This window comes from Bombus affinis, chromosome 8 (assembly GCF_024516045.1).
Source record: "Bombus affinis isolate iyBomAffi1 chromosome 8, iyBomAffi1.2, whole genome shotgun sequence".
NCBI classification, from domain to species: domain Eukaryota; kingdom Metazoa; phylum Arthropoda; class Insecta; order Hymenoptera; family Apidae; genus Bombus; species Bombus affinis.
Genome location: NC_066351.1, coordinates 10,569,047 through 10,582,650, shown reverse-complemented (window position 1 = coordinate 10,582,650; position 13,604 = coordinate 10,569,047). Strand labels below are relative to the sequence as shown.

The 13,604-nt window shown below is 27.3% G+C and overlaps 1 protein-coding gene across 5 annotated transcripts; it reads left to right on the top strand.

The window, feature by feature from the left end:
- Positions 1–17: 17 nt before the first annotated feature.
- On the top strand, positions 18–10,955 carry LOC126919319 (dedicator of cytokinesis protein 9). Of its 5 annotated transcripts, none has more exons than XM_050728323.1 (29): positions 18–160; positions 834–950; positions 1,237–1,415; positions 1,524–1,593; positions 1,951–2,391; positions 2,482–2,976; positions 3,068–3,234; positions 3,320–3,481; positions 3,544–3,623; positions 3,704–3,957; positions 4,027–4,268; positions 4,449–4,548; positions 4,668–5,039; positions 5,103–5,300; positions 5,369–5,515; positions 5,697–5,883; positions 5,961–5,987; positions 6,628–6,806; positions 6,958–7,166; positions 7,248–7,655; positions 7,733–8,033; positions 8,126–8,285; positions 8,399–8,559; positions 8,654–8,983; positions 9,042–9,192; positions 9,450–9,712; positions 9,791–10,148; positions 10,221–10,512; positions 10,683–10,955. In XM_050728323.1, the coding sequence occupies exons 1-29, from the start codon at positions 62–64 to the stop codon at positions 10,915–10,917; spliced, it is 6,384 nt and encodes a 2,127-aa protein (XP_050584280.1). In that variant the 5' UTR covers positions 18–61; the 3' UTR covers positions 10,918–10,955. The 5 variants fall into 5 exon arrangements, with proteins under 5 accessions (XP_050584280.1, XP_050584281.1, XP_050584279.1 ...); XM_050728324.1 differs by having other exon boundaries at positions 5,958–5,987; positions 9,042–9,183; XM_050728322.1 differs by having other exon boundaries at positions 5,958–5,987.
- Positions 10,956–13,604: the final 2,649 nt, after the last annotated feature.

Below are 13,604 nucleotides of genomic sequence, written 5' to 3'. Positions count from 1 at the left end.
GTGATGATCGTGATTGTCCTCGTTGGCGTACGGTGATGAGATCAATGTGTCATCAACAAAGATGAGCGAAAGGAAGTTTACCCGTGGCCTGGGTAAACCGGGCATGGCCGCTCAATTACGAGAGACCGTCTCTCAGGTAGTACGAGAGAGTACCGTACAGGTAGGTTTCTCGGCACAATACATTTTGCCGCTTGATTTTCTGCATATATTTTTACATTATCTTCTGAATAACAAATATGCAACAATTGATATCAGTGAAAATATGTTCTCCCTGCAGTCATTTATCAGGACCTTCATAATATCGTTAATTCATTATTCATGATAATTGCTGTCAACTGGACAGGGCTAACTATAAATATTTCAAGCTAAAGAAGAGATAAAATAACGTTGGATCAACAATTTAGTTATATTTTTGAAACGTTATTTTTTATTTTATTGTAGCAGGGTTGAGACATGAAATTCTGGTTTTTTAAGGATAATGTTATTCACACTGAAACATGTCCATTTATGGTATCTTGTAATACCTTGATTCATTATTCATTAATTATTACCTTGAATTAAAAATAAATTACATTATTCTTAAAAGAAATTATTTGACCTGTTGTATTGTCATAATAAGTATTGACAAAATAATATTTAATTTTTAAAGTTTATGTTACAAGTTTTAATATATATAGATTATAGCCTTTTATATAGTTTACTGTTGCTGTTTATTTTTATTTCAAATTTTTTAAATAATTCTTATTACAATATCAAAGTAATTTAAATCAACATATGTATATATATCTTTTTTAATTTGTATTATTTATTTTAAGAAAATGTTTTAATTTCAGAATAAGCCACATCTAGTAGAACCCATAGATTTTGAAAATTTTGTATTAAAGAATAAAACTTTATTACAAAACGACCCCCAGAGAGAACTCCTGCTATACCCTAGGGATGATATTTCAGTGAGTTTTAACTTACTATTTCTTATCTATTCTGAAACACTTACATCCGTTGCAGGGACAGATAAGTTATCAGATAGGACCATGCACAGGATGTTTAATATCATGTAATTTTTGGAATCTACTTTTTAAATTTATTGTTTAAAAAATGTAGTGTTGAACTTAGTGTCTATTGTCTATAATATATAATAATGTATATTTTTAATCTTATTACTAAAAAGATTACTGAAATAAATTATTTAATTTTAAGTATTTTGTTAATTGTTTTAATATCCTCTTTCTAATGTAGCAAGTGGTATTACCTAGAAGATACCGTACTCTTGTACCAATTATACCACAAACTTCAGATAATGAGGAAGGGGAAGAGAATCTTCTTACAAAAGAATGTTTACGAAGTTACACATCTAATTGGAATCTCATACATTATAAATATTCAGCATATAGTGGAACTTATCTTGAGTTACCTAAGTATAAATATAAAACTTGACTATAAATAATATTGTATTATTGCAAAATTTTATTTCATAAAATATAAAATATATTGTTGTAACTTATATGTATTTTCTTATTTTTTAGAATAGCAAAAATAGATGATCTAAAAGATGAAGTGTATGAAATTGATACGGAAGTAGACCAAGTTGATGAGGTAAAATATTTTGTTTCTAATATGAACTTTTTGAAGGTTGGATTATGACTGATATTTCTTATTAAAATATCATTTACTTGCATTATATTTGGATAAATAAGATTTATATATTAAATGTATTATCTTTTACATTATATTTTATACACAAATAGCAAAAAATATTTTTAAAAAATATTTTAATATTATCTTTTATATGAATGTTTTCTGTAAAAAAATAATGTTAAATATCACTTTTATAACATATATTAAATTCATCTATTATTATTTCTGATTATCATTATAGACCTATGAGAAATTAAGGTAATATATTTATAAGGGAGAAATAAGAAATTAAAACAACTTGTTCAATTTTATTAGGAATTAACAAAGAGTAATGGAATAACAAAGGAAGGCTATTTAATGAAAGGACCAGAAATTGGTAGTAGTGACCGCATGTTTGCAAATATTGGTTCAAAATCATTTAAGAGAAGGTTTTGTCACCTTCGTCAAGAAGTTGATGGCACATACATTCTTGAACTTTTTAAAGATGAAAAAAAGGGTGAAGCTAAACTGACGATAGTAATGGATTTTTGCACTGAAGTTATTAGAAATCCAAAACGTGGAAGATATTGTTTTGAATTAAGAATGAGTGGGACTCATAAATCGTACACATTAGCAGCAGACAATGAAGCAGATATGCAGGATTGGTTATTAAAGTTAAGCTCAGTATTACAGCATTATAAGCAACAAGAAGAAAAACGTGCTGCTTCGTTAGAGAGAGCATGCAATACACCTCCTCCTTCTCCTCAACCTATGCAGGTATGAAAAGTAGAAATAAGCATTGTTTCCAATGTTTTAAGTGTACTTCTTTACATATAATTCCATTTGAGTTTATTGTATTATTTGTAGGTTTATGGAACGCTCAAAGGCTTAGAACAAAGTATGAATCCACAACTGATAAAGTATTCTAGGGAAACAGATACTAGTATTGCATTAGCGAGACGAGAATGTCGTAAACAATTGTTTAGTATTTATCCTCATATTCCACATACTAAACAACAACCAGGCAATTGTAACGAACAGAATATTGATCCATACAAAGAACAATTTGGGCAGAGAATTTTTGTAAAATGTGAAAGTCTTAAATTTAGATTACAAGCACCAATAGATGAGAAAGAATCATTATGTCAGGTGGAACCATATCAAACTACACTAAGTCTTTATGATGCAAGAAATGGCAGGAAGCTAACTGAAAATTTTCATTTTGATATTAATCATGAGGTTGTTCAAGGAATAGTAAAAGAATTAAGTCCTGTAGGTATTATGACAGAATCTACAGAAAATATTAAACTACCGGATGATCTGAAAAATATACCACTAGATTGGATTAAATATCCAAAACAGGTCTGTTCTTTCTTTTTCTAAAATATCAAATTTTTAACAATAATGTTAATATCATTATGTAGTTTACTAATGGCAGTATATATTTTTATAGGCCATATTTAGTATTAGTAATCCGCACCCTGATATATTTTTGGTTGTAAGAATAGATAAAATATTACAAGGGAATATATGCCAAACTTCTGAACCATATTTAAGGGCTACAAAAGATCCACGATTAGGTTTAAAAGTACATAAACAAGTTAGAGCATGTTGCCAAAGGTAAGTTTATATGTGGTTACATTCTTAACCTGTATATTTTTTTGTACATTGTAAAATTTTGTCCAAAAAATTATAAATTTTTTAGATTGGGAAATTATAGAATGCCGTTTGCTTGGGCTGCCAGACCATTATTTAGATTATATAGTAATGAATTAGATACGTCATCAGACTTTCCTGCAATATATAGGCAAGAAGGAAATAAAATAAAAGATGAAGAATTACTCAAACTCCTTTCAGAGTATAGAAAGTATGCATATATAATATATAGCAAGTTATATATGATATATATTTTGATATTTTTTATTATAGGCCTGAAAAACTTAGTAAATTGACTGTGATACCTGGTTGGTTGAAAATAAAGATTGAGTCAATTACAGATTTACCTGACAGTATGTATCTGGAGAATAACATTTTTTTTACTATGTATAAACTTGAATAATAAAATCTAATTTTCATTTTTTCTTTACAGATACATTATCTACATCTTTAGCAGCTTTAAAGCCATTTCCATTACCGCCAATATCTGAACCAACTCTTGAGATTGCAGAGTTTGAAAGTACTTCAGAGAAAGATGTTCATCCATACACAACTTATATTAACCATCTTTATGTATATCCACAAACTCTTTGCTTTGATACTCAAAAAATATTCACCAGAGCTAGGAACATTGCGTGCGTTATTGAATTACGAGACAATGATTGTGAAAATGCCACACCTTTAAGGGTATGTAAAATATGTTATTTCATAGATTATTAAATTATCGCTAATACTTTTCGGATTTTTTCATAATAGTGTATATATGGAAGACCTGGTGCTCCACTTTTATGCTTACGAGCATCTTGCGCGGTTTTACATCACAATGCAGTTCCTTCTTGGTATGAGGAAATTAAAATAAGGTTACCATCGAAACTTCATGCCAAGCATCATTTACTCTTCTCTTTTTACCATATAAGTTGTGATATGAATAAGAAAAAAGAAAATGGTGTTGAAAATTGTGTTGGTTATGCTTGGTCTCCATTGTTGCATAAAGGAAGGTATGATAACGTTAGGAATTACAATTTATATATCACTAATAAAACACTGATATGTAATTATAATTGTATACTATATAAATATGAGATATATATATTTACAAAGTAAACTTTCTAATCAAATTTTGTATTATATTCATATATATATAATTATATTATAGTAATTTTGTATATCTTACATAGATTAAATGTGGATATGGATATGAATGTACAAACACTACCTGTTGCAACACATTTACCACCAGGATATCTTTCAATACAACCTTTAGGACTAGGAAAAGGGGTAAAAATAAAATGAAGTTATATATTTATATTTTATTAATTCAAAAAGATAATAAAATATGATAATCATTTATAGCTATCGCGTTTAATATTTTAAAGATAAATTTTTCGTTGTTCTAGAATGCTGGACCGGAAATTATATGGGTTGATTCTCAACGGCCGGTATTTACAGTAGCATTTCAATTGATTTCAACTGTATTTACACGTGATGTACATTTACATAATTTATTTGCTCATATGGAACGCATCCTAGATACAAAACTAGGAGCGGTACCAGCGGATTCGGAAACATGCAAAATATTAAAAGCTGCTCATGCAGTACAATTAGTTACAGTTATTACATTTCTTCCTACTATATTGAATCAGTTATTTACATTGTTAACATGTACTACAAATGAAGAAGTTGGATGGTATATTATAAGAGTATTAATACATTTCATAAATATGGTGCATGAAGCTGGTAGAAAAGAAACACTTCAGGCTTATATCAAGGTAAATATTACTAATAGAATTGATTAACTTCACTAGTAAATTTTATATTATTATCTTTTACAGTTTGTTTTTGTACCACCTTCTCAAGGAAATGGTATTATAACAGTTCATGAACAATTAGGAAAACATCTTCCTACATTATTGCAGCCAAGTAATACTGACTTTCTAGTAGTAAATAAATTTATGCATCATTCCAGTTTCTTTTTTGAGATAATGATTAAGAGTATGGCACAACATTTGCTTTCGACAGGAAGGATAAAAGTACGTTTTGTAATAATATGAAAAATATAATTTATTAGAAAGTATAAATCAATTAACATCTTTTACAGATGCATAGAAATGAAAGATTTTCAAAAGAATATCATGAAAAAATTCGAAGTTTAGTGGAAGTTATTATGCCTTATCTTATGAACAAATATAAAGAAATGCCAGTTGAAACACATGAATTAAACAAAAGTCTTGCACAATTTTTAAAAGTAAGTAAATGCTATATATTATTTACAGGTTAAATATTTTTTTTAGAGTAAAGATAATACAGCAAACGATAAGCATAAGTTTCATAAAATCTCATATTGTAATTGTTAATAATAGTATTCTATATATATAAAAATAGCCTTTTTTAAATAATCATTATTAATTCTTCATATCTTAAAATAGCGATGCCTTACATTTATGGATCGTGGGTTTGTTTTCCGTTTAATAAATTCATACATGGACAATTTCTCTCCTGGAGATCAACGTACACTACATGATTTTAAATTTACATTCTTGCAAATAATCTGTTCACACGAGCATTATGTGTCTTTCAATTTACCAATGATGCAATCACGAATCATTTCCAAAGGTAAAATTAACTATTACTATATTATACTTGATGCCTAATGTTTCGTAAATATAATCATTTTATGCTTTATTTAGAAGATACAGAGAGTGATCCAGAATGTGATGGTATGTTAAGTCATACACTCCCGTCTTTATTGTGATTTGTTACCGTAGCCATAGTGAGTGGGAGTTGCATACAATTTTCTTATTATTAATCACTATCAATCAGTAGATGTTTAGAAAATACTTTCATGGCATTCTTATTTGTTGCTATGCAAGCCTGTTTCATTATATTTAAATGCACTGAAAATTGTCAAATGGAATTTATGAAGTACTGAACTTTTGCAATATAGAATATATAGATTTACACACTCACATAAATTTTATGTTATATTTTATACTTTTATGCAAAACTTCTTATTTTTATTTTAATACATATTCGCTATTTAACAATATTTAATGTAAAAAAACTGCATGAATTTGCAAACATTTTACAAAATCATGGTTATAATTAGTAATATTCACATAATTAATCAATAGATAATTTCAGATAAAAGATATCTTTTTCACTTAAATATTAAATATCTATAAAATAATCAATAATCTCGATAGCAAATTAATGAAAAAGTTTCATTTAAGCTACTGTAATTTCATTCAATTTTTCCTATATTTAGGTGACCCTTGTATGTACATGTTTTTCTATTTTCATATTATCTAAAATTATAGTAAATCAAATAAGTTTATCAATTTGAAATATTCATTACAGATTTAATAAATGAATATTGTTTGTCAGAAGATTTTTGCAAACATCATTTCTTAGTTGGACTGTTAATGCAAGAAGTTAGAACCTCCTTAAATGAAATTGTACAAATTCGTAAAGTGGCAATATCTACATTAAGAGATTTAATGGCAAAGCATGAACTTGATGATAGATATCAGAATAAGGTAAATTGTTTTTATTTATTTCTATCTCTGTATTTTTATTCTAATATGATATCTTACATATATTGTACTTTTGATATAATTAATGTTTTCAAAGTAAGCACAAATATTTAAGTAAATTTAATTCTAAAATAATGTAATTTTATTATTACAGGGTCAATTAAGTAGGATAGCATCCACTTACATACCATGGCTAGGTATTGTATTGGAAAATCTACATCGATTGCAATCTATACATGATAGCAGTAAAACAGAAGTTAGGCAAAATGGCACAAATAGAATATCAACTAGTAGTTCATTTTTGGCAAATAAAGATACCGCGAGTACTACTGCGACCACTGGAACTCCAAAATCAATACATAGGTAAACAAATTTTACAGTATCATATTTGCTTAAGATAAATAAAAAATTAAGAGAAACAATCTACATAAAAAATATATGTAGGCTTACATTACATTTGGAAACTCAATCTCCAATAAGGGCGTCTATGCATCTACGAGATTCTACATACTTTGCAGCCATAGCAGGCCAAGGATTAGTTAATGGATATTCTTGTACTAGTATAGAATCAGATACATCAACAATATCTGGTGCTTCTCAATCGAATATATCTCAAGAAACTACTATTATCCGTGAACCTGTCGAAAATGGTACTGGCGAAAAAAAAAGACATTCTCGTTCTTTAAGTGTTACACAATCGTCACCTAGATGCGATAAATTGCAGTCGTCGGAAGTTAAGGATATTTTACTTTGTTTTCTATTTGTAATAAAATACTTAGGTGATCATCAAGTTATTGCTTGGTGGCAACAATGCAGCGATTGTGAAATTTTAAGTTTCTTTACAGTAATTGAGTAAGTTAATGTCGAGTTAAACATAAAAGTTACTTCTATTGCAGAATAGGCGTTATTATGTTCATTCTCTATTTCAGAATGAGCCTTCATCATTTTAAATATATTGGGAAAAGGCAAATAGCTGCAAACATGGTAAATAGTTCTGGAAAGCCTCGAACAGTGAAAGCAATGACATTACCAGCTAGAATGGCACCTCCAGATTTTTCTAACGATGGACCCGCTACTAGTACTTTACAACCACATAATACTACTGCACGAGAAAATCTTGTTGAAAGCGATAGTGGGAAAATGCATCAAGCTTTATTAGAAGCGAATATGGCGACAGAAGTTGGTCTAATTGCATTGGACTGTTTAGGATTATTTTGTATTCATTTTAAGGTATAAAAGAAATTTTTCACTTATACATATGTCATAATTCAGAAATATTTATCTATGTTATATTTGATTTTTCTTCTTTTTCTTTTGGATAGGATGTGCTTCTAACAGCAGATGGTGATAATCCCATAATGCAGAAAGTATTTAGTATATATTTATCGTTTTTGCAAGTTGGACAGTCTGAAACCTTACTACGGCACGTTTTTGCCAGTTTCAGAGCCTTTTTAAATAATTACTCTATAATTCTATTTCAAGGTATGAATTTTAACAGTTGGGTGTAATTCTATTAGGTGTAGATAAAAAACAGTTAAATATTTAATAAATTATACTGTCTTATTTCAATTAACTAGATATTATTAATCTTATAGGAAATGCTGTATTATGTGGACGTTTATGTTACGAATTATTACGTTGTTGTAATAGTAAGTTAAGTTCCATTCGGCAGGAATCTTGTGCTTTACTTTATCTTCTTATGAGAAGCAATTTTGAGTTCACCAGTAGGAAAGGACTAACTAGGGTTCACTTACAAGTAAGTATATGACGAAAATAATTTTCCCTTTTATACATTGAATTAAGTCTGATTATGCTTTAAAAATGTTAATACTTTATATTTATGTAAATAGGTAATTATATCTGTTTCTCAAATGCTTGGAAATGTTATTGGATTAAATAATTCAAGGTTCCAAGAATCACTATCATTAATAAATAGCTATGCTTCTTCTGATAAAGTGATGAAGGGTACTGGTTTTCCAGTTGAAGTTAAAGATCTGAATAAAAGAATTAGGACTGTTTTGATGGCCACAGCTCAAATGAGAGAACATAACAACGATCCTGAAATGTTGGTAGACCTACAACATAGTTTAGCTAATTCTTATGCTAGTACACCTGAATTGAGACATACATGGTTAGAAACTATGGCTAGAAATCACGCAAGAGATGGAAATTTTTCAGAGGTATACATTAAAAATTTCTTTTAAATAACTTAATATCCTTATGCTATATCACTTTTAGGCTGCTTGTTGTCAATTACATATTGCTGCATTAATAGCAGAGTATTTAAAATTGAGAAAAGTTCATACGTGGGGTGCAGAAGCCTTTGACAAGATTTCTGAAAACATCTCTAGAGATGAATGCAGTCTTAAACTTGATGCTGGTGAGATTTGTATGTTTTGCACATGTTTGTATTATGTTATGTTTTTATTATTTTTTACATTTCTTTCTTCTTTTCGTCTATTTCTTTATTGTTTCTTGTTAGAGCTATTAATTTATATTGAAATTATAACATTTTGTTTTTAATGCACTTTTTACTTTGAATTTCGATTTAAAAATTGTTACTGGAATATTTTAATGTTGGTGAATTATTTGGAAATCAATTGTTTATTTTTAAACAAAATTTTATAAACACTAGCATTATTTTAGGTGTGCAAGATATTCATTACAACGAATATATACTTCTTGAACAATTAGAACTTTGTGCTGAGATGTTAGAGAAAGCAGAACGATTTGAACTTCTTGGACATTTGTACAGATTAATAGTTCCTATGTACGAAGCGAAAAGAAATTATGAAGCTTTAGCAAATTGTTATTCTCATTTGGCACAAGCCTGTAATAAAATTGTTGAAGTTACAAAGTCCGGAAAAAGACTTCTTGGAAGATTTTATAGAGTTGCATTTTTTGGCACGGTAAATATTATTAATAGCCAATGTATAATGTTATTTCATTACATTTTGTATGTATAATTTGTAATAAATGTTTTTTAGGCATATTTTGAGGATGAAAATGGGCAAGAGTACATTTATAAAGAACCAAAAGTTACATCCTTATCTGAAATTTCAGAACGTCTCCATCATCTCTACTCTGAAAAATTTGGTTCAGAAAATGTTAAAATGATAATGGATTCTATACCTATCGATATAACCGAATTAGATTCAAAAATAGCGTATATTCAAGTGACACACGTTACACCTTATTTCGAAAAATATGAGTTAGAAACACGACAAACAGAGTTTGAACAGAATCATAATATATCATGTTTTATGTTTGAAACTCCATTCACTAAAGAAGGAAAAGCTAGAGGTATTCCAGAAGAACAATGGAAACGTAGAACAATTCTTACAAGTAAGTTTACTTCATTATTATGTACCATATTATTTATAGATATATACGTGATAGCATATTTTATGATTTCAGCACAATATTCTTTTCCATACATTAAAAAACGTATTTTAGTTATTGAAAAACGAATAATGGAACTGAGCCCAATCGAAGTCGCTTTAGATGAAATGCGACAACGTGTCCAAGAATTAGAAGATGTAGCTCTTATAGGACCAACAGACGTGAAAAAATTGCAATTAAGATTACAAGGAAGTATATGTGTTACAGTAAATGCTGGACCACTCGCATACGCTTCCGCATTTTTAGATCCTGCACTGTCTCCACAATATCCAGATGATAAAGTTGAAGAACTAAAAGATGTTTTCAGGTATGTTCTTTAAAAAATATATTTCGTGTGTGTGTACACACACGTGCGCGCGCGCGCGCACACACACACACACACTGTATTTTATATATATATATGTACAATCATTGCATTTTCAAAGTATATTACATCTCACACACAAAATTTATTAATTGCAATTATCTGATTTTCAGAGAATTTGTTAAAATATGTTACACAGCTCTGCAAATAAATAGTAAGTTGATTACATCTGATCAGCATGAATATCAAGAAGTGTTACGTGAGAATTATCAGAAACTTTGCCAAAATTTGTCATCATTACTTGGGGAACCTATTTGGCCTGATGAACAAGTTGGAAATTTTAAACGTAATAGCGCTGCTTTATTTAGTGCTATCAGTGGTGCTAGTAATCACACAAGTACAGCTTAAGATAAGAGGTCATTGAAATGAAATCATTTGCAATTAAATTAGCTTTATTTTTAATGCACATTTTATTATAAGTGAATGATATAAATTGGGTCATATTAACCCATAATTAATTCGCATATGCTCAAAAGTACTTCTGTTACAAGTGATTGATAAATGAATATTGCCATTACGACTGTAAGTAAGACTATTACTGCATATTTACTTAAATTTTTTATTTGTTATAATCAAATTTATTTCTTTTTATAAAATACGTATATATGTGCTTTATATTATTAATTTCTTTATCATTTATTCGATTATAAATGATGAATAATAAGATCTTTTCTGCTCTATTTGACAGAATGGGAAAAATGCTAAAATATTTAGTTTAGGAGGTCATTTCATAATAGATGCGTATCTATTATTCTCTTTGATCAATATAAAAGTATAAATTATCTCAAGGCCTAATATTACAAAAGGTTCTTAATATCTAATCACTGCCATATTTTCATATATTTATTACATGTTTTGTTTTTCTTAAATAATTACGTCAATTGAAATATTATATAGACATGAAGATAAGAAGTAAAAAGAATACTACTGACATTTTTTATTTCCATAAAAGATTCACTACATTTTTGCTAGTTACAAGATTTATAATCATCTATATTAAAAAAATATATGTTTTCTATATATTAGAAATATTACAGATACATTTAAATCTAATTAAATGTAGTATATTTTGGTGTCGAGCACCTAAAGGGGCATTTATACATGCGTATATATTCTGCAAGAATTCAATGATTTGTATGTACATTAGAATATGTTAAAATGTGTAGGACTTAATTTGTATATATTTGTATAATTTATTCTACGTATATATATGTATTATGTAAACATGTAGCTAGCAATTATTCTATATTTATGCAAATGTTATTATTTAATTGAGAAGAGGAGAATATTTTGTGATGTCATAACATTTTAAGAAATTTAAACATTTGAACCTTCATATATCTTTTTTACGCTTTTATATGATAACGACTAATAAAAAATTAAGTTTTTTTCAGTATCTTCTATACGAAATTTTTATAATATCTCCTCATTTTGATTAATAATATAATAAAATTTTATGGACGATGTACTTAACAAAATTTTTCGTAACAAGTGTTTCAACAAATTTTTGTTTTATATTATGTGCGAATTTCTTTGATATATCTCTTTTATAGTAGGTTTTTGAAAGGGAATAACACTTTATCATATTTATACAACATATAATTTTTTTCAAAATTAGCTATACATAAGAATATAGAAATTTGAAATTTTTTAATTTATTGCACATAAAATATCATCAAATTAAATAAACTTAGAAAAAATTTGTTTTATATAAATCTTACTTCTTCTAGTTTATCAAATTTTGCTAATTATCATATGTATAAAGAAAAAGATATTAATTGCATTTTAGAATTCAGTCTAAAAAATTTTGCAGAATTTATGTGCTATTATGGGTACTCAATTTGTATATAATTGTAATTAGTACATATAAAATATTTTTTTGATAATTAAATATTATTATTTATCTTTATGAATATATATTATTTGATATTAGAATTTTATGTTCAAATTATATTATGTTATGTGATTGTCATATATTTGCAATTTTGGTAGTACAAAAAAACTGTTTATGTGACATTTGTGCAAGCAAAGAATAGAATTTATAATAAATGTATATTTAAATAACCACAAAAAATTATTCATTTTGAAGTCCGGTGAGATTGTGGTTATGATTGTGCTGTAGAAAGTAAATTTCATTACTGTATAAAAACAGGATATAATTATGCACTAATAATTTTAAGAATTTATTCAATAACTTGAACATTGTATTGAATATTGAACATGAAATTAATTACGTCATTTTTTATTTTTATTGTTACAATTATTAGAAACTATTTTACTTTCAAAATTGCAATTTTTAAAATGCGTATACAGCTCTTACACTACAAAAAAATGCTGAGTGAGGAACTATATAGTATGTAAATGAAAACTATTAGATTTATATTTTAGTAGAGTTCATTTACATGGTGGATAAACTACGAAATAATAAAAATACTTGACTGGAATGTTGTAAAACTTATGTGCCATTGCAAATTATTTCTTTTATTCAGACTGCACTAGTAGTCTAGCTATAACATAAATTAGATCGCACAGTAATGCGTCTGAATATTTGGAAATATATGTTGATATTTGTTTTAACTGTGTTTAATATAGCAAATAATACTATTAGAAATAGAAAGAGTTATGTTTACTAAGCTATGAATTGTTTATTAAAAGAATAACTACATTTAAGAAATAACTATATTTCATACGCATAATAACATATTGATTTTTCTTAGCACAAAGTTAAGTTGGACTAGTGTTTTTAAATTTTATCAAATTTATTGCTTTTGCACTTGTAAATTCAAGAAAGCTAAAACTCTCTACAAATAAGTGGGGCAATAATTACGAATTATTTAAAATTATTAAGAATTTTATTCAAATATACATATATAAAGACAAAAGTTAATTATGTGTTAGACATAATCAAATGAAAATTATATCAGAAATATTCTTAAAAATGAGTTGAATATAAAATACAATTAATAATTATTACTTCTCTTTGCATATTATATGTGTATATATATATATATTTATATATGATTTTGATTAATAAA